Source organism: Penicillium mononematosum (assembly GCF_028829835.1).
Source record: "Penicillium mononematosum strain IBT 11891 chromosome Unknown utg000005l:1.0-9366267.0:1.0-9372171.0, whole genome shotgun sequence".
Lineage (NCBI taxonomy): Eukaryota > Fungi > Ascomycota > Eurotiomycetes > Eurotiales > Aspergillaceae > Penicillium > Penicillium mononematosum.
The window spans coordinates 7,539,912-7,560,274 of record NW_026643275.1 but is presented as its reverse complement, the minus strand read 5'-3'; the positions used below and the strand labels follow the sequence as shown (position 1 = coordinate 7,560,274).

General features: G+C 51.4%; 7 protein-coding genes across 7 annotated transcripts; 3 read left to right on the top strand and 4 right to left on the bottom strand.

Moving 5' to 3' along the window:
• Positions 1 to 179: 179 nt before the first annotated feature.
• On the bottom strand, positions 180 to 2,145 carry N7519_011077 (uncharacterized protein; the record flags this gene model as incomplete). The annotated part of the gene is made up of 2 exons (XM_057297850.1): positions 180 to 2,009; positions 2,041 to 2,145. The coding sequence occupies 2 exons, from the start codon at positions 2,143 to 2,145 to the stop codon at positions 180 to 182; spliced, it is 1,935 nt and encodes a 644-aa protein (XP_057145732.1).
• Positions 2,146 to 2,890: 745 nt separating this feature from the next.
• N7519_011076 (flavin-containing monooxygenase) lies at positions 2,891 to 4,506 on the top strand (the record flags this gene model as incomplete). Its single annotated transcript, XM_057297849.1, has 3 exons — positions 2,891 to 3,856; positions 3,912 to 4,058; positions 4,114 to 4,506. The coding sequence occupies 3 exons, from the start codon at positions 2,891 to 2,893 to the stop codon at positions 4,504 to 4,506; spliced, it is 1,506 nt and encodes a 501-aa protein (XP_057145731.1).
• Positions 4,507 to 4,602: 96 nt separating this feature from the next.
• N7519_011075 (dihydrodipicolinate synthase family protein) lies at positions 4,603 to 5,538 on the bottom strand (the record flags this gene model as incomplete). The annotated part of the gene is made up of 1 exon (XM_057297848.1): positions 4,603 to 5,538. One exon carries the CDS (start codon positions 5,536 to 5,538, stop codon positions 4,603 to 4,605), a length of 936 nt encoding a protein of 311 aa, XP_057145730.1.
• Positions 5,539 to 6,893: 1,355 nt separating this feature from the next.
• Positions 6,894 to 7,619, bottom strand: N7519_011074 (uncharacterized protein; the record flags this gene model as incomplete). The annotated part of the gene is given in 3 exon segments (XM_057297847.1): positions 6,894 to 7,150; positions 7,165 to 7,508; positions 7,564 to 7,619. 3 exon segments carry the CDS (start codon positions 7,617 to 7,619, stop codon positions 6,894 to 6,896), a joined length of 657 nt encoding a protein of 218 aa, XP_057145729.1.
• Positions 7,620 to 8,034: 415 nt separating this feature from the next.
• Positions 8,035 to 10,767, bottom strand: N7519_011073 (uncharacterized protein; the record flags this gene model as incomplete). Its single annotated transcript, XM_057297846.1, has 2 exons — positions 8,035 to 8,107; positions 8,210 to 10,767. The coding sequence occupies 2 exons, from the start codon at positions 10,765 to 10,767 to the stop codon at positions 8,035 to 8,037; spliced, it is 2,631 nt and encodes an 876-aa protein (XP_057145728.1).
• Positions 10,768 to 13,561: 2,794 nt separating this feature from the next.
• Positions 13,562 to 15,516, top strand: N7519_011072 (endopolyphosphatase; the record flags this gene model as incomplete). Its single annotated transcript, XM_057297845.1, has 2 exons — positions 13,562 to 13,721; positions 13,781 to 15,516. The coding sequence occupies 2 exons, from the start codon at positions 13,562 to 13,564 to the stop codon at positions 15,514 to 15,516; spliced, it is 1,896 nt and encodes a 631-aa protein (XP_057145727.1).
• Positions 15,517 to 17,401: 1,885 nt separating this feature from the next.
• On the top strand, positions 17,402 to 18,487 carry erg27 (the record flags this gene model as incomplete). The annotated part of the gene is made up of 1 exon (XM_057297844.1): positions 17,402 to 18,487. The coding sequence occupies one exon, from the start codon at positions 17,402 to 17,404 to the stop codon at positions 18,485 to 18,487; it is 1,086 nt and encodes a 361-aa protein (XP_057145726.1).
• Positions 18,488 to 20,363: the final 1,876 nt, after the last annotated feature.

Here is a 20,363-nt window from a genome sequence, read left to right as displayed (position 1 = left end):
AAGCATACTGAAATGCGCACCTTCTTGAATCACTAGCTGCCCCGAAATATTGATACGGACATGAAAAATGTTATTGATGTTGGACATATTGTAAGGGCCCCGTAACAAAGAGAGGGAGGGGTTAGTTGTTGATCTTTCAGAAACGCGAAATAGAACAACTCCTACTAAATTCTGGGATACTAGACAATATCAAAAGCCCGCATTCGAGGAAACAGTTTCCCCAGGCCCTCCGGGGCCAACCGGAGGGTAGCATTAGGATTCACCCGCAACCTATTATGGAAATCGGCCAATTCAGCTGGAGGGAGGAATGAAGGGAGCCGGGGATCCTCGAAGGATTTATGTCCCGTCAATACGTTCTCAAAGTATGAATATACCCCCCAGTCCGAATTCGAGCCAAACTTCCTTCGGATGTTTGCTGGCAGTCGACCGAGCAGGCCTTCTCCCTCTGATAGACCGAACACGTAACACTCCCCAACCACGCGGAACATGCCGCTATCGCCACTAATGATATTATCCGCTTCCGGTCGTAGGACGATCGGAGAGTGGCAGCCTAAGAGTATGCAGATGAAGTCGCCTTCCCGCGCCAAACGGGGTACGATGCCGATGTAGCCATCGGAATCGAACATCAGCTGCCTGCCTCCTAGCATTGCACGGGATATTTTGAAGAATGCGTCAGAGGGACCCATGGCTCGTGGGTGGTGAGGCTGAGGATCATTGGTTTGATTTAACTGGGAGACAATATCCATTGCTTCTTGGAGGATTGGGTCTTCCCCTCGCCAGGGCTCTGCGTTCTCAGCTAGGGCGTTCGCGAGGAAAGTCCGGGTGTATGCCTCGAGCATGTTCACGCCTGTGATGTAGGTACCATCCAGCCCATCAGCGTGAGGAAGCAGCTGACGAAGCGCATCCTCGACTTCCTTGACGTCTCGACCCCTCATGACGGGAATAGCCTGGAGATGGCGTATTTCTAGTACTTTGATTCCCGGGGTTGTTAAGACGCGACTGTCCGAGGAGAAGGAGGCGGCAGCTGCAAACTGCGAGGACGCAAAATATCGCCAGTAGTTGCGCCCGAAGATGACTTCCTTTTTGGACCAGTCTGGGATCCAGGTTGGGTCGGATGGGGACGAAAGGTAGTCGCAGGCACCGGGTTCGCTTTGGCTGAGGAGGTTGAGAGAACCAAAGTGCGTCACCCATCGCCGCATAATGTCTCGGAATATAACCGCGACGTCTTTCGTGTAGTCCGGCGCACCGATAACAGCCCTATCGGCTTCTGGAAGGAATTCTAAAACAGCGTAAACTCGATCGCGCGGGTCGGCGCAGCCAGACTGACCAAAGACTACCCGTATAAAGCCAAGGTCAACAGTTTGTGGCTGTCCGATTAGGCCGCGGAGCGAGATCAATCGATCATACAGCTTTTCTTCGTATGTCGACCAAGGCCGCCGCTTCATATAGAGACAGAGCAAGGCACGCCGAAAGAGCGGCCAAGCAACCTGGTAGTAGCCGCACTGGATAACACTAGTCGGTTCCGATGAAAGAATCTCCTGTCTGATCCAGAGTCGTTCAAACCACTGCCTGTTAAGCAAATGGAAGATTGCCTGCGTATCTTCTGGACGGAGGGGGATGTCAGCTTCCAGATCGCGGAAACTGGGATGGATGCAATTTGCCGACGGATCAACAATCCAGCGCGAGTAGTCAGCCTCAATTTGGACGCCGATCCAGCTCATCGTGTTGAGTGCGCGTGTGCTACCGTCTTTCTCTGGGCCTAGCCAGGCGATAACGCGGGTGGAGTGTCGGTAGATTTTCCCCATGAGGGCTACCTGTGGGCCCTTTTCGAAATCGTTGGACTGGTCGATGCAGAGGACGTCTACCCACATAACTCGAGGCTTATGGGGATGCCGGAGATGGGCGAGTGTCGTGATGAGGTTTTCGCGCACAAGTATAGTTGAGGTTTTGTCTCCGCCAACGTAGACAGGGCGCAGTTTCTGTGTCCGCTCCCATTTGTAGGAGACGGACTCGTAATTCGGGGGGGGATTTCAAGTTGACAGAGTCTAGGTCGATGACTATGTCATCGTCGAAACGTCCCGGGTGGATGGTAACAACCCGGATGTGGTCGCTCGAAGGTAGACTCTCGTATCGATATTGCTCCATAGTGTCAAGATCGAGGGCTATGCGGTATGAGAGACGTCAGTATTAGACTGAGCCTTCACACGGGATATTTAGAGGGAAAATAGAATTCAAATTGCTGTAGATACCCACCACTACCCCGCGCTGACAATACATCTCACTCATGTTTGGTCTAATTGTCGGATCTCAAGATAAGGGAACCAATTAAGGTGATTGATTGTCAAACTACCTACGAGATCGCTGTTGAGACGCTAGCGTCTCGTATGTAGGCTTGGGGGCTAGTATTGGCATGTTACGACACGGGTGTTCCGAAGTGATCCGGTTTACAATAGGAAACCATATGGAGGAGCTGGAGTGGGTAGAGGATGAATCAGACTGTCCTTGGCGGTAAACTACCACCTCTCAGGTCGACACTACCTAGGTAATGTGCTTCTTATTCGTCAGCATAAGATGCCAGAAAGGTATGAGCAATGACATGGCGGAAGCAAACAAGCCACATGCATGCGACGAGGCAATCATTAGACCAGACAAAAAGATCCCTGTAGGCGTACAGATAGGTATTGGATCCCTCCATGCCAAGGCAAAGCTGTGAGATTTAGTATACTCTGTCCATGGAGGTGCAGCTCCTCCTCGATGCAGCAAGGATCTGCGTCTTTCCCATCGTGCTTACGGTCTTGTTACGGTGGATTATATTTGAGACTGAAAAAGTAGGGTCTGTACGTTGACTACTTCCGTAAACTCACTCACTCTTTGTATGTCTTTACTTACCATGTCCCCAATCGCAATTGAGTCCGTTGATGCCCTTGTGGTCGGTGCTGGCTTCGGCGGCATCTACCAGCTCTACTCCCTGCAGAAATTAGGTCTCAACGTCAAAGCTATAGAAAGAGCCGAAGGGGTAGGCGGCGTATGGTACTGGAATAACTACCCAGGGGCAATGAGTGACACGGAGAGTTTCCTATACCGCTACTCGTGGGATAAGGAGGACCTGCAGACCTACCCATGGCCAAACAACTACTTGACACGAGACGAGATTGTCACCTATCTCAACCACGTTGTCGACAAATATGGACTGCGAGACAAGTTCCAGTTCTCGACGGAGTTGGTGTCCGCGACATGGGATGAATCGAAACGCAAATGGCATATCCAAACATCTTGTGGGGATTTCATTGCAAGATACCTGTTCACTGCTGTCGGGATCCAGAGTACTATGAACATCCCTAGCTTAACGGGCCTGGGGAGCTTCCAGGGCACCGTCATGCACACTGCAACCTGGAACCACAGTGTTGATGTCAGTGGCAGACGCGTGGGAGTTATCGGCTGCGGATCAAGCGGTATTCAGGTGGCCGACGCACTTGCAACTAAGGTCGCAGAGCTGCACTGCTTCATCCGTCACGCGCAGTTTACCGTGCCGCTGCGGCTACAGCCCGTGACGGCCGCGCAGCGTGCTCAGATTAACGCCAGCTACGACGACATCTGGACCGCGCAGCGTAATTCGGCAACGGCATTTGGATTCGATGAGCCGACAACGGAGGCCATGAGTGTAACCCCAGAGGAACGCGAGCAGGTCTTCGAGAGTCTCTGGCGCCAGGGCAACGGCTTTCGATTTATGTACGGCGGCTTTGGGGACATCTGCTCGGATGCCGTGGCAAACGAGGAGGCATGCAAGTTCATGCGCGCGAAAATCCGGTCTATCGTCAAGGACCCCTCCAAGGCTGACGTCCTCACCCCGGGGGGAGTTATTTGCGCGCCGCCCGCCCTGCGATCGGGGATTTTACGAAAAGTTCAACCAGGACAACGTACTTGCCGTTGACATCTTGAAAACGCCGATTGTGGCGATCGAGCGGAACGGTATCAGGACAAGCGACGGGAAGCTGCATGAGCTCGATATTATAGTGCTCGCCACGGGCTTCAAGAGCGCCGACGGCAGCTACACGACCGTCAAGGGGGGGTATTCGAGGGCGCGGCGGCATATTGCTGAGCGATCATTGGAAGAAACATGGGATCAGAACATACGCCAGCATGTTCCTCTCGTCTTTCCCGAACCTGTTCATGGTCACTGGGCCGCAGGGGCCATTTAGCAATGCACCAACGCTGATCGAGGCGCAGGTGGACTTTCTGACGGGGATGCTCAGGGACCTGCGTGGGCTGAAGGGCGTCAGCAGCGTTATTGAGTGTACCGAAGAGGCTGAAACGGAGTGGGTGGGCCTCTGTGATCAGCTGGCTGCTTCCGAGACACTGTTCGATAGGGTCGACTCCTGGATCACGGGGAAGAATATCCCTGGGGCAATGCCTTCGGTGAAGTTCTACTATGGCGGATTGAAGTCGTTTCGTGAATTCCTTGATGTTATGAGGGCTAAAAACTACTGCGGACTGGTGGTAGACTAGGTCCCCTGCTCAAATGTTCAATATCCGTATGCCTGATACCTGGAAGAAACTTGACCTGAACTTTCGTGGGAAATAAAACCTCGTATGCCCATACAACTAGGCTGGCCTAACTACGCTCACCCCAGCATCTTCCATCAATGTAGCCAACTCCTTCACTAAAGCCCCCTCCAGCAACGCAAACGGCCTTCTCAACCCCCCTGTCCGCAGTCCCCTCAACTCAACCCCCGTCTTAACCGCCGCCGCATAATTATGAGCCTCCAGAAATCTACAAATCGGCCATATCTTCGACCATAATGCTCTCCCCTTGTCTAGATCTTTTTCTACAGCAACAGCATCCCAAAGCTCAACCGCCAGCTCGGGGATGAAATTGGCAGCACCCCACACGGCCCCCGGCGCCCCCGCAGCAAGCCCATAGAACATAAGCGTGTCCCATCCGTTGAAGGTGATGATTTTGTCCGAAAGTCCGAATAGCAACTCCGTGTACGCGGGCGCGTTACCAGAGGTATCTTTGACATATTTAACGCCAACATCGGACAACCCGGCGATTTGGCTTGGGGAAAGCGTGACCCCGCTCACGGAGGGGATGTGGTAGTAGATAATCGGCAGCCGCAGCGAAGAAGAAGAAGAGGAACAAGAGCCGGTAGCATCATGAACCGCAGCCAAAAATTCTTTTAATTGCACGTAGTTCAACGGGTCATAGAATGGTGGAACAACCATTACCGCTGCTGCGCCGGCTTGCCCTGCATGCGCTGCCAGCTCGACCGCTTCATCGGTCGAGGTGCTCCCGATCCCCGCGATAACGGGGACCCGGCCCGCCGCAGATTTGATGCAGAGATCTAGGAGCTCTTTGCGTTCGAGGCGGGAGAGGGTGGTGAATTCGCCTGTGCTACCAGCGGGAACGAGGCCGTGGATGCCGGCACTGATGAGGGTGTTGATGTGGGAATGCAGGGTCGAGGCGTCGATGCTGGATTGGTCGGTGGTGAACGGGGTAATTAGGGCGGCTAGGATGCCGTGGAAGGGGGACTGAGGCATGCTTGATTTTATTTTGCGTGAGTATAGCAGCCTGGTGCAGTTCTGGGCAAGGATGATAATGAAAAGTTGCTGGATAGCGCGATGACATTTATATCTACTTGACCTAATTGCCAGATGTAGCTGTGGTGGTTTGTCTCGAATTGATTGCCATCTCAATTGAGCTGCAAGAGCCACGCCGCTGGAATGGAGCTAGCCCGGCTGAACTGGCCATAAGGAGCTACTTGCAGCTGTTGTCCGAGTCAGTTTGACACCCCGCAAGGCTGTCATGTTTGCGAAGCCCAATCAGAGACAGCCACGCGGACGATGGACATCACGATGCGGCTGAAATCGAAATCTTCACTGTGCACGGGGGAGGTTTGATGGTGACCAGCGGCTTGCTTCCATCCGGCCGGGTGGCCGGGTGAACAGGGCTGCCTCGTATCGAGTGAAGCCAAGGTATGCATAAAACATTAGCGCTATATTTAGGCCCTCCGTAAAAACGAAGTAATACTTGACTTTGGTAAAGTATGGTTTTGTGTTCGTCCTGCCAGCTAGCGCTATTCTCCCCTCCAGGCCTCCAGGCTGAGATTGCTGACTAAACAGATAGCCTGGGGGCACCTGCGATCAGCTATCAGCTAGCCCTAAGTACAGTGGTGTCTAATGAGTTTCTGGAACTACCTCCCAAAGTACACAGTTCCAAAACTCATGAGGCATTGTTATTAACTCTTATCGGTTTGTATTCGTATGTAATATATAATCGAACATTTGAAGCTGTTTCAATCGAATTTAAATACCACTATTATTTTAGCGTCAAAACAAAGTGACCTGTTGCCAGGCCAGTATGCACCTCGTATTGTAGACTTAATTCAGCCAAAGCCCGCAAAGACAAGTCCACATGAATTTCGTATGTTCAATTATTTGCTCATGATAAATTTCATGGAGCCCCTGGTTCATTTGACAGCCATTTCCGATGCTGCTGGGCCTGCAGTGGAGTTCAAGACATATGAAACTAGTATCGCGATCATCGAGGTGGGTGATGTACCCTGTTTATGCAATTGATAGGGCACTGATAATCGGATTGATCAATCTGCAGAGAACGGGATGGCGACTCCAACAGCCCATCCCGTGGACCAAACAGTCTGAGGAAGGCGCAATTGATTTCTTGAACAAGCCATCTCTGGTAGGACCGTCGGCTCAGAGTGGTGATGGACTCTCTGTTGTGCCCGGCACAACAATAAATCGATAGCTGACTGAGGACTTGAACTCAGAGAGACAAGCGCAAACTACTCAAAAACAACCGGTTCAGAATCCTGTAAGAGCCACCCCCCAAATGAGCCCGGGATCCCTACAAAATCCTGTACTCAGTACAACCTAGTCTAGTCGAAGCCCCTGAAAGGACAACCCCCGACTACCAACTGACACTGACCTCCCTCACCACCGCCGCAAAAGCAACCGGTTACATTACCGAACGCTTCGACTTCTTCCTCAAGAACGACACAGCGGGCTCCGCGATCCTCGAAGACCCCGCAACAGGCATCACCTTCATCGCCCAAACCCCGCAAGATGACGGATACCCGTTCTACGCCTTGTCCCTCAACCACCGACCGCATGAATCCCACTCCCGCGGCATCGACTGGGAATGTTTACTGTTGGTGCGGCCTAGCAGTCTCTGGGACGGCTCGGCGGAGCCTCTACTCTGCCGCGACCCATTCCCGCACGATTCTCCCGCTCCTATCCCAGCTGATCTCATGATCCTCCCCGTGGTGTTGCTGAGCTGGCAGGTAGAGCATATCATGACGGAGGTAAATGTGATCAAGCGCGCACTGATGGCACAGTGCAGGGCCTTGGTGATTAGGGAGGCGGTGGCGGTTGAGGAACTGCGGAGGGCTAGGGACGAGCTGTTTCGACTGTGGCAGAACAATTTGTCTCTGAGGCGTAGGTGGGATTTTGCGCAGGAGTTGGCGGGGAATTTGCTTGTTGCGTTCGAGGTGCTTGAGAGGCGGTACTTTCTTGATTCAAGTTCGGCCCCTCAGGGGGGTTACTCACCTACGCTGGTGGCGAGGGTCTTCAACCAGAAGGCGATTCTGAAGAGTGTCGTTCATGATATCGATACAACGGCATCGAGGATTGAGTCGCAGCAGAAGCTGGTGAGTCTACTGCTCATCTCTTAAGTGCGTTCTAACGCAGGAGACCGCAGGTTGACGACCAAAGCAAGGCTGTGGTATGTATCGCTCCATCTTGCCAGTTAGCAATAGACTGACTAAATACCCGACATAGATAGAACATCGCGACCGTGTTTCTGTTAAGATAATTGCCATTCTGACCCTGGTCTTTCTCCCTGCCACATTCCTAGCAGTACGTCTAGTCTATCCCTCTTAAATGTTTGAAACCAGCTCTAACCTGCAACAGACTATCTTCAGCATGACCTTTTTTGACTGGAACGTAGGGCTAGAGGATGGCGGTAGCTCTGTCGTCGTTTCACATTGGATCTGGCTGTATTTTGCCCTATCCGTCGCGTTAACTCTCATCGTGGTTCTCGTCTGGAAGGTGGTCTCTAAGCGTGAGGAACGCAAGCGGAAGATCATCTGGGCTGAGAAGATAGTATAGTATAGAATACATACCCAATTCTTTTTTTTTTATCTTTCGTTCAATCCTTTCTTGCATCAATAGGCCTATGGGGTATATCCCATACCCCTCGGGCAAAATTCTAGGATAACTCGCCACGATCCCGCAATCGATATCCCGCCACTTCTGCTCAAGATCACACCAAGGCACCAGAAACGGACTGCTGCGCTTGGTGATGTCGCGCTCCTCTCCACGACTCCACTGGTTTTGCAGCCGCTCCGTATTCCACCGATCATGCTCTATCTCACCGAGGCGCTCGATCTGCGCGGCCGTAAAGGCCCGCACGGGCTCGCGGTGCTCCTGCTTCTCGGCGAGGAAGCACCCTATCTCGCGGAGTTTGGAGGGGATCATCTCGGCGTGTGCGCGGGAGGATTCCTTGAATTCCTCATCGGTATCGTGCCAGGGTTTCAGCTCGGCTTTTTCTGACTTCGTTGCTGTTTTGGAACGGATAGCCAGGTAGACGGTGTGGAGTTCCTGCGCGAGTCTCTCGCGGAGTTGTTCTGGGAGTGGGATGCCGTTGAGGTACTGGGTGAAGGTTTTGTAGTCGACATGTAGGTCGAGTTGCGTTTGAGGGGGCAAAGCAGAACGGTCGAATTGATAGCGTCCGTTTAGGTGGCTCATGGCTATGATGGAGTTCAGCGACCGGATTCCGTGTCTGTAGGTAGGGACTAGAAGGAGGGCGTTGAGGACACCGTCGTCAATTTTGATTTGTTTGGAAGAGGTGAGGTTTGTTTCGCGCGCTTCGAGAAGCGAGCGAAGGATGACGGCGCGGCGGACAGGGTAGAGTCTGTCTTCGCTGCCGCCGGCGGTGCGGGGGACTTTGTCAGGGCCTAGGATGTTGACGAAGCCGTGGAGACAAGCGAGGAAGTCTACGGCTCGATTATTTAGGTTACTGGAGGTTGTTGTGGATACGCGCTGGAGGTCTTCGTATGTTCTGGACGAGGTTGAGCCGAAGAAGAAGACGGCGGTGCCGATGGGTCTGCTGATGCCGTGGTCGGAAAAGGAGCCAGAGAACATGACGTGCAGCAGATGCGGCAGCCAGCCCAGGGGCGAGCCGGCGAAGTCGGTGTCAAAGCCGCGGAAATAGACCAATGGTATAGAGCCCTTGAGGGAACAGTCACGGATGGAGTGGAAGGCCGCGATCAGATCGTCGACGCTCGTGAACTGCGAGAGGTCAAAGCGGATAGTCCATGCCTTCTGGCCCCTCGTTGCTGCTTCGGCGACCTGCATCGCTGCAAAGGCCTTCCCGGACCCTCTGGGGCCGAAGAGCGCAATGCTGAGCGGCCGCTTCAGCGGTGCGGCGAGATACTCCCGCAGGAAGCTGAAGATGGACCGGCACGACTCGATCTCGCGCCGGTCGAAGAGGACAAGCTGGTTGAATTGGGCTAGCGGCACCTGGCTCGCGGGCGAGAGAGGCCCCTGCCGCACAATCTGGCGTGCCACTTCTGCAGGGTCACCGATCGTGTAGTCGAGCAAAGACCAGTTCTCGTCACAGCTGCCGCGGGCAATGTCATCCGATGGGATCACGAAGCGAATCAGCTTGTCCCTTTTCGTCACGGTCTCTCCCATCACCTCCGTGGCTCGATAGACCGTCGATAGAGAAGGTACCTCGTTGCCAGGGTCAGCTAACCCAAGCACAGCAAGCTTTCTGGCAGCCTGCAAGCCAAATTCAATCCCTTTCTCGACGCTCAGCTCCGGGCTCTGAATCAACGCATTCACAAGACCAGCTACAAACGTCTCCGAAAGACCGGGTATCTGTCCCTGGGCTTTCTGCACGAACTCTTGTTCCGACGAGCGCGGGTCAAACAAGAGCACCGGCTTGGACACCCGCGAGCCCTGGTGGTAGATTACGCCCGCGCACCCAAGGAGCACGACTAGATGCGCACACGTTGCCAGGGGTACCAGTTTCCCTACAGAGCCAAGCCGCTCGACGAAGTCCTCACAGGTTTTCTCCCATGATAGCCCGCGCGAGAGGTTGATGCCCTCGGCGCGCAGATCATTGGCATCGACTATGACAATGAGCCGCTCGCCGTCTGGCGTTCCGGGCTTCGGGCCTGTCAGTGGGCCTCGCCGGACCGTTTCCCAGATACTGCCATCGCATAGGGGCCTTGCCATGTGGTAAACGAGGAAGCGGGGGCGGCATTGCTGGAAGGTTGAAATTGCAGCGGCGGTGTCGGTCTCAGCGGTGGTTGCTTCGGTTCTGGTTTCTTGAAAGATGGCAATGGAGAGCGCTGACGGATAGTTTGCCGAGGGAGGAAAAGGAGATGGCGCGTACCATTGTCTCGCCGTAACGATCTCCTGCATGCATCGGAGTTTGAAGCTTGTACGGTGATGCCCTGGATAATCTGGGCTTGGAGCATTGGAGTCATGGCCTTCGAGGTCGACGATAGAATGGATCGTGCCCTGTTGAGGGCTCACGAGACTAGGCCTGTGAATATGGATGCAAGGCTCAGCACCCTCTGATCCGCCCTCCAAAATACTGGCCACAAGGTTAGACCCGACCTGGAACCAGTATGCATTGTGCATATAAGACTTTTCGGTCGAATCGGCAGTGGACGGGTATAGGAACAGGCGTACGGGAGCATCCCCGACGATGATAACGTGTTTCGACGAGTCTTGCGCCATCATTTGGTTTTTGCTTCTTGGGGTCGCCTGCCACGTTACTTAGGCTAGCCCAATATTGGTATCTGGTTATACAACCACCGGTCTCTGAAAACACGCGCTCACCCGAAGTAATGTAGTCATAGACTGTCGCAATCAAGTGCTCGAATCACACGAGCTCAAGGCAGATCCAGGCAGATTTGAAGGGGCTTAGACCCTGTGGCTGTGAAACACGGACCAGCGCAAGTATTCCTGATCATCCGTCGACTTGCATGTAGTAAGCGCTAGCAGGGTCCATGCAGCATACCAGCATACGCCAAGCATATTTCTGTCCCCTCAATTGATAAATACCAATCATTGCAAGGCTTTGGGCATCTTCATCAGCTCCTTGTTTCCCGCAGCCCCAGACCAGGCTCGCCTTCATCTACAACATACAATCGTAGAATCGCAACCTTGGAGCCTCATTCTTGACTATTTAACCCCTCGAGTCTTGCAGGGATGGGACTCTCCTCGAGCAGCTCAGTCTTTTGGTTTCTACAGCAGACCCTTCGTTAAAAATCGTCGCAATTATTTAGAAAAACTCACTCGGGTGAGTGCCAGCCCGGCTTTGCACGAGGAAAGAGGCTATGCCCACCTACTGACTACTATCAACTGAGATCCAGAACAAATGGAGGCCCCCCAAAAGCAAAATCACACCCACAGCCCTGTCGACAACCTGAACGGCACGTGGACTTGTGTGCGTAATCGACGAAATCTCTAATATGAACAATCTGCTAACATGAGGTTGTCTGCCAAGTGCAACTGCAACTTCAATGCCAACACCGGCGGCTGGTATTGTAGTGCTTGCTCCCACAAAATATGTGCACAGGGGTGCTATTACAATTAGTGAAAAGGGCTGGTTTCTCTCTTTCGCCTGTATATTTGCATGCTATAGTTATTCTCCAACCTGCAACTCCTGATTGTTGCCACAGAATGATATAGGTGTCATGTTCAGATTACTATCCGTTTGTATTACATGCGAAGGTTGGGATCTGACCTTGGGCTGAAAGAGCGGCATGTCTTCAGCCTTATAGTCAAGTAACTCTACGGCGATAATATCGGTTTTGCGGGCAACCTACGCAAGCTCACGTGGATTGTTCTGTTGTCCTGTGCGGGGTGGTAGCTGGTCGTGGGCGGGGACGGCGCTATCACGTATTCCAAGGTTACCAGAGATGGCCGAAAAAGGCATCATTCGAGGACGAGAATGACGAGAATTCCAGGTGGTAAGCCCAAACTGGGGTTAATCTGACTCAGCCTAGTGATACCCATCCATGGATAACTCATGATTTGACTTAATCCCGTCTATATACTTATATCCAGGTGATTCACGTGCAGATCTTGGATCAACGCTTTCCACGATGGAGGGGCATCAGCGAATGTAGGTCTCTTTGTTGTTGTGCTACGTCTTTTTATTAAGTCGACTAACTTTCGGTATCTATAGCGGGCCGTTTCCTACTGAGAGCGTACGCGACCAAGTAGAAGGCCGTGCCCAGGCGCAGAGGAGCTAAGTTGCAAAAAGACGTTTTCCTCGGCGTGGGTACGGGGAACCATGCTACGCAGATGCACAACGACAACCCGATTGAATGGCCCTGTCCACTCGCAGAAGAGCTTTTGCCGTAAGCTGAAAACATCTACGAGGAAAGTCTTACCCACGCACAGAATGGCTAACCCGATGGAATATTCTAGACTAACGATTGGCAACAAAGTTGCATGTTTCACCTTTAATGTAAGCTGAAGCCTTGTACAAGCAAAGTCTCGAGGTCGCATTGAATATACAGGCTGACATGATTGATCGTTATAGACCAAGGACGAAGATTATCAGCCGTTTAAGGTATCTATCGGCCGAAACCAACATTGAACTTCTTGTGGGGACCGGTAACCGTCTTTATATCGAGTACGGTATAAGCGAGGTTGCACTCCGGGCCGGTTGTTAGAGCCGGCCTAACCAGAACCTCCCGGACTTCTTCGAAATAGTAAAAAATAGTAATGCACACTTGTCATCATTCCAATTGATTCTCTATCTCAAGCTAGCCTTTTAGCTGCATTTGAGTAACCCCGACGGTCAAGCCGATTTCGGCTCAGTCGGGCACCATATTCTTTTCCAGGATCTGATCTGTCAATACCCTTTTGTTTGGATGTTTTGACGAATCCACATTATGGCAAGATCCATAGAAGATATATGCTATGTGAGCTTCGTTATGACTTCGGGAGTATACGTGAAGCTTCCAAGCTTCTATCTTGATCGCCTTCCAGTAAATTTTGATCATGCGATCTCCTGCCCGAACTTGGTCAACTCCGGATATAAAACAAAGCTAGTTAGATATGGACTGAAACAAATTAAGCATGGTCTCCATACAACATAGAGAATGAAATGCTTACAACATAGAGTTCCGCTCTGCCAAGGCGAGCCTCCAAGGTCCCCTCAGGACTTTCGGCCACGTGATGGAGTCATTGGCTGAGCCAGTTTGAGGATGTCGATCTGGGGATATAATCTGCACTAGTAAATCTAGTAGTTCAGTAACTTCCAAGGTTGCGACTCCGTAGTAGAGATAAGATCATACAATATTGGATGTTGTATGTTGTAGTAGATGTATTTATAAAGTCTTCAACCTTTCCAAAGGTCCCCCCCAAACTTATCTCTGATTGGTTGCGCATTTGAGTTGGAGTTCGGCTGCCACACCCGCTTAGTGACGTGACCGGGCAGATAAGATCTTCGCCCAAAATATTCCATTCTGACCTTGACACACTTCTCTTGGTTGCACTTGGTTTCAGAGGACTCATGCAGTCAATTTTCTTGCTGCTGGGCCTCTTTGCCGACACTATCTCCGCCAGCCCCTTGGGGCAACAGCCGTTGGGCCATAGTCCAACGGAGCTGCCTGCTGGACAGCTGGCGGATGGTTTGCGCAAACCTGTACGCGGACGATTTTTACATATAACTGGTAAGCGCACAGCTCTCTACGTTTGTATTTCCGTTGTGTGGCCCCATGCTGACCAACAGATTTTCATCCCGACCGACTCTACAAGGCCGGAACCTCGATCGATCGCTCGTGCCACCGTGGTAATGGCCCCGCGGGGTATTTTGGAGCCGAGGGCACAGATTGCGATGCACCTTTATCCCTTGTCAACGAGACATTTCGCTGGATCGAAGAAAATTTGAAGGATGAGATCGATTTTGTGATTTGGACCGGTGATTCTGCTCGACACGACAATGATGAAAAGCTCCCTCGCACGGCGGATGAGATTATGGAGTTGAATACGTTACTGTCTCAAAAATGGATCAAAATTTTCGGTGAGGAGGGAGTCAGTGAGACCTCGAATGCCGTGCCCAGAATGTCGATCCCTGTCATCCCGACATTCGGCAACAACGATATCATGCCCCACAACATCTTCAACGAGGGCCCAAACAAGTGGACAAAGCGCTTTGCAGAGATATGGGACCCGTTTATCCCAGAAGATCAGCGTCACACCTTCGTTGAGGGCGGTTGGTTCACCGCGGAGGTGGTTCCCGGTCGGCTAGCGGTCATCAGCCTGAACACCATGTACTTCTTCGATTCCAACAGTGCGGTGGATGGATGCAACGCCAAGTCGGAACCTGGATACGAGCACATGGAGTGGTTGCGGGTGCAGTTGAAAATCCTGCGCAGTCGCAACATGAAAGCCATCCTCATGGGCCACGTACCCCCCGCCCGGTCGAGCGAGAAAAAGAACTGGGATGAGACATGCTGGCAAAAATATACGCTCTGGATGCACCAGTACCGTGATGTTGTTGTCGGCAGCCTTTACGGTCATATGAACATCGACCATTTCATGCTCCAAGACAGCAACAAGGTCAACATTGATTCGAAGGCCCATGGAAAGGTGTCAATCAACTCGAAAGCCGATTACCTTGAGTCGCTTCGAAACCAATGGTCCTCATTGCCATCTCCTCCGTCGGGCATTTTCGAGGAGCTCGACTCCATATCGGATTTGGAGGATGTCTCGGAAGTTGAACCGGCGAAGAAGGACAAGAGAGGTAAAAAGAAGGACAAGAAGAAGCGAAAGTTCTTGGAGAAGATTGGGGGCCCGTGGGCAGAGCGATACAGCGTATCGCTAGTATCCCCCAGTCTGGTTCCGAACTTCTTCCCTAGTCTGCGCGTGATCGACTACAATATCACGGGACTGCATGATGTCGCACGTGGAGTGGATTTGTCCACATATGCGGCTGACGATACGACCTCTGGACTTGATCTTGCTGAACTTGATACGCCGGAAACCAGCGACGATTCCCTTATTCCACCCGAAATTCAAAAGAAAAAGAAGGGCAAGGGAAAGAAAAAGAAACCCAAGTTCAAAGTCCCTGAGCCTCCCTCGTCAACCGCTCCTCCGGGCCCTGCATACTCGAACCAGGCGTTCACATGGCTTGGCTACACCCAATACTTCTCGAATCTAACAAAACTCCATGAACAGCTCGTGGCAAGCGAACAAGGCGACAGTCCTCGTATCGACTACGAGATTGAGTACACCACAAATGATGACGTGTATCAAATGAAAGACCTGACGGTGCGCAGCTTCTTCCAACTCGCAGCGAGGATTGGCGAGGAAGGAGCCGAAGAGAAACAGACTGAGGTCAATAGCCAAGGTGCTGATTGGTCTTCGAGCAAGAAAAAGAAGCTAGTGAACAATGTCTGGCGGGCTTTCGTGAGGCGCGCATTTGTGGGATTCCCAGTCGATGACCTGGATGACCTGGATGGATAGGGTGGTTTTGCCTTAGCTTAGCTTTTTCTTTTTTTTTTGGGGGGATACTTTTGCATGTACGATAACACATTGCATCTCAGGCTTATACAGTGGCGACTTGTGCTTGTGTTATCACAAGGTGTTATTCTAAATTACGGCCGTTGGAGATAGAACACATTGGCAGGGTTGGGACGAAAAGTACAAACCAAATACAAAAGCCAAATTACCAAGTTTTGCATTCGTTTACATGTACAATTATATTATAGCTTGGTACTCCGTACAATGGACATGTCTAATGAGGCGATCAGCAAGGGCATCATTCTAGCGGTGTATCCGCTTAGATGCTGGGAACACAACACATCAACCTACAGAACTGCGGTAAATGACGATGTTATATTAATTTATGCCTAGTAAAATACGGAGTACATCAGTGGATGTTGTACAATGAACACTCCAGACCCTCACTTCCATCACATCAGATAGGTGGATTCCTATCGCGTCCACAATACAATACACACATCCCAGCCACTGCCAGCGTGGCAGAGTCCGTGCAAGGTTTAGATTAATGCCCAGATACATTCAGAGTAAGCTGGCCCGAGGACTTGGGCACCTATTTAGCTGGGTAGGATCATCCTGTAATTAATATCCCCAATCTGCGCTGTCTCGTTAGTTTTCGCCTTAAGCTGCCACGTAGCAAGCCCGTCATTATGTAGGGAGTAATTAACAGGATCAAATTGACATCGCAAGCGAAACTCAGGCTAGTGCAGGACAGCACAGCATTAGATTGTACTAGAATTCCCGGGTGAGATGGGTTGCCACATGGTATTACAATTGAACGAGCCCTACTTGAGTGAATTACCTGGTTTATACAAGTAGGCCACTATTCCCACTTGTAGCACATTTATCATAATCAATTTATTCAAATGTTCTGATTATTGTGGGACTCCAAGACAGGCTAGTAACAATTACTATACAGTACTTGCATACGCATATTCCGAGTCCAACCCGATCTCATCATATCAGGGGAAACCTCGCAGCTAACATGATGCATTCCTTCGAAAATCTTTCAATTTTCTAATTGTCTTCTAACCCCGTGGGCTTCAACTCCATACCAGCCCTAACAGGTACAACAATTCTAACCCAGCGCTCCTAGCTCGAGCCCCCCCCGAGCTAGCAGCTTCACACCCGAGACACCCCAATTTCTTCCCCGCACAGACTGCGCTGGCAAAATCGCATTTCGCCTCCCCCTTTGCCGCACGATGCGTCAAGTCTACTTGCAATCCAGCTCAGTCACCTTGTCTGCTCCTTGCGTTAGCCGAATTCCCAGCCACGATACAGTGCAAATACGACATTCGAAACTCAGCCGTCGCTAGACCGAAACGGGCAATATTGATTCGATTGATCGGATAGCGTTGTTCCGCACTGTTCGACTACTATTCGAACATTCTATACTTCCAAGATTGTCGCAATTGGATTTGGTACACGTGCCACGAACGAAAGCCATTGGCTGTGATATACTCCGTGGGCTGAACAATCACCCCTCGGGCCCTGCTGAACCTTGCAGCTTGCGCCCAATTTGCTGCTTTTGGTTTCGGATATTGTATATTTTGTATTGTCGATCCGGCGCGTCGCTGGAACAGTCTGGACATTTTGTGCGCCAAGTTCTTGATTCGGCAGGTCAATTGGTCCGCGGCTCGGCGATACGCGCGTGGTTGGAGCATGATTCAGTTGCTGCGTTTGGTTTGTTATTTGAAATTCTGTTTGCGCGCTTTTTGGTAAGTCTGGGCTGTCTTTGCCGATTCCTTTCTCTGTTGAGGCGTTCCTAGCTTCTCAATTGAGTTTCCTTTCGGTCAATTAGGCTTCGCCGAACCTCCACCCTGCCTATTGCTTGAGACCAATGACCAATATGGCTGACTCTATCTGCCCAGACTCACCAATTCCCGGGTCGTGGGCTTTATGGATGGCCTCCTCCGAAGTGGACCAGAAGGCCCTGGGGAATTTCGCGGCCGTCATGGGTCTCGAAAACCCCCTGCTCTCGGCAATGCTATACAAAGTCCTTGGTGTCTCCGTCATGCTATCAAAAAAGCTTCTTAGAGCCCGCAAGCTGCGGCGCCTCGACACAACACGTGAAACAAGATCCCTCCAACTGTACCATCACATCATATGGCTCTCCCGCGAAGGCCTATTAATACTGGAGGGCTACATCCTTCCCATGGTAGAGAGGTCCGTCGAGCTAAAAGTGCTCGCCTACAAACTCCGCGCTTCCTTCTACCATATTTTCGTACTATTCCACAATCGCCCAGTTTTCACCCCCGACACCGACATGCCAACCCGCCTCAAACATGATTCCATATACGGCGCAGATACCCTAACCGCCCTCGGCGTCTCAGACCCCTACAAGTCCAAAATGAACACGGAATCAACGCCGACATCCCGGCCCCCAGGCCTACCAGTATTACAACCAGTTCAGCCACCCCAACCAATCTCCTCCTTCCTTCTCCCGCCACTAGACTACACAGCCACAGCAACAGCCTGCTTCAACCACGCAGCAACCCTCTCCGACAAACTCCTACCAGGCTCACATCCCCTCCGTCTCTCAGTCAAGCTCGAATACGCAGCCTATCTATACGACTGCCTCCAAGACTCCATCGCCTGCCGCCGGCTCGCAAAACAGGCCATTGCAGACGTCTACAATGCCAAGGAAGGCATGGACGACGAGAGCTTCGAAGACGCCGCAGAGATCGTCAGCGTGCTGGGGAAGATGGTCAAACGTGGCGGGAAGGCTGGTTCCAGTACCGGCACTCCGGGGAGCAGTGTCTCCCGCGGTGGTGGCTCACGCAGTCGCAGTAGTCGCTCGCCTAGCCATCTTGATATTAGTGTGCCGACTACCGTCTCGCCTGTGCCGGTTACGAAATCTACACCTGTTGCTGGACCTGGTGGGGGTGTGAGCCAGCCGGATGTTCCTGATGCTTCTATGATGAATCCGATTTAATGGAAATGGAAACGTGCATAATTAAAGAAGAAACGATGTCCCGATTCTTGTCCGTATCTTTGGCGTGTTTCGATGTATCGATTTTCTTTTGTTTCTTTTCTCAGCGAGCATGTGTATATAGACAGTATGCATTTCTCTTGATATCTGTAGATATACGCTACGCTTTGGTGACTTACATTCACTGTTGATGAACAAATAATGACATGTTTTGTGCTATATGCAGTTAGTGATGCTGCGTTGGTACAGGTCTTTGTAGTGGTCGTAATACACATCATTGCGATACCTATACCAGAGATTCCAGAGAAACTTAAATATGGCCTGGTTGTTTGCTGTTTGTTAATATTTCACTATATAAGGCGGCACAAATAGACTAGGTACCACACCTCCTGATGCCCTTTTTGTTTTGTTCTGTCTGCTTCACATCTATCCCTGACGTTGAGTCTACTACTAATTATAATTTTCTATATCAAATATCTACTCCATCTATAAACCGACTCCAAATCCCCAGCTTCCATCCCCTGGATGGCAGTCGCTTGGGGAGCACAACCCTGGTGCAGCTGATGCCCAAAAGGTTCCCGGTGTCAATATCACCAAGACAACACGAGTCTGCATTTCTGAGTTCCATTCTATATACGACATGGTTTTGATCGAGTTATAAACACCAACGATGGAAACAACCCACCGTGACGGCTGGCGTACAGTGCAAAGTCGCCCTCGATGAATGGCAGCGGTCTGCCGCCACGCTCTTGGACGAGATTCAGTTCAAGGTCAGTTTATAAACAAGCGCCAGCGTTTCACAAGTACCTCTGCTTGCTTCGCCGATCCCTTCATCTCCCACCAACATTGGTCCCCACCAGACAGCCGGGCGTTCTCCATAACTCCAGTGTGCTCATCGGTAATCCACGGAGAGTGAGGCTTCCGATGTGGTTGATATCGGCTTCGAAGCTAATATGTTCTCCCAGGAGGTACTTCAGATCCGCCTCGCTGGTCTGGGAGGACGAGAGTACTCGATTAGTGTATATGGTTATATGCAACGAATTCATGCAAATGCCATTGCCAAAGGCGAACACAGCTAGACAATATGCCCGTCCTCTGAACTGTGGGGTATCTGACTTGGCTGTTCAAAGTGCTCAGAAGGCTTTGCCGCTTCTACTAGGAAGGGACACAGAGGTGAGACCGATGGGCGTGGAACAATGGCCGAGGAACTGTCACTAAGGAAGTATTCAATGACCTGAACTAGATTACCGCAGTCAAGCTAACCACAATGATAGCGCTACTGCGGCAGATGTGGAGTGTGACACAACTTTCTTGTCGTGCAAACAGTTAACCCTTCGGAAACACCATTATCTCCGCAAGTGGCAGAGTTTGGCTGGGTCATTGCCCCTACGTGCCACGACTGTCTGGCAGCGAATGGATCGATGAGAGTCGCTGTGGCGTAGTGGAGGAGGAGAATAACGCCTTCTTCAACGGCGCCTGCATGAATTGCTATACGCGTTCCGGGCCATGCTATCCCTCGGTTGGTATAAGGTCCCTTCCCCTATATTTACAGGATCTGGCTCTAACAGTACATATGATCACTTACAGCTGACCGGCTTCCTCTTTTTATGTCGGTGGCGTCTTGAGACGTGCGCACTTTCCCGAAACTTATAAAACTTTCCTTATATTTATATTTATAACCATCTCTCGGGGCGCAACCACCACGCACTGTACGACGCTCAGCAAACGGCGCTGATGATGTGGCTTTTCGCCGACCTATGTAAACCCCCTCACGAGCGGGTTTACTTCAAAGGATGCGGGGTGACAAAGATGTGCTCGGGAAAAAGACAGCGGCCAATCGAAGAGTTATCATTATTTAATCACTATAAGAGACCAAGGG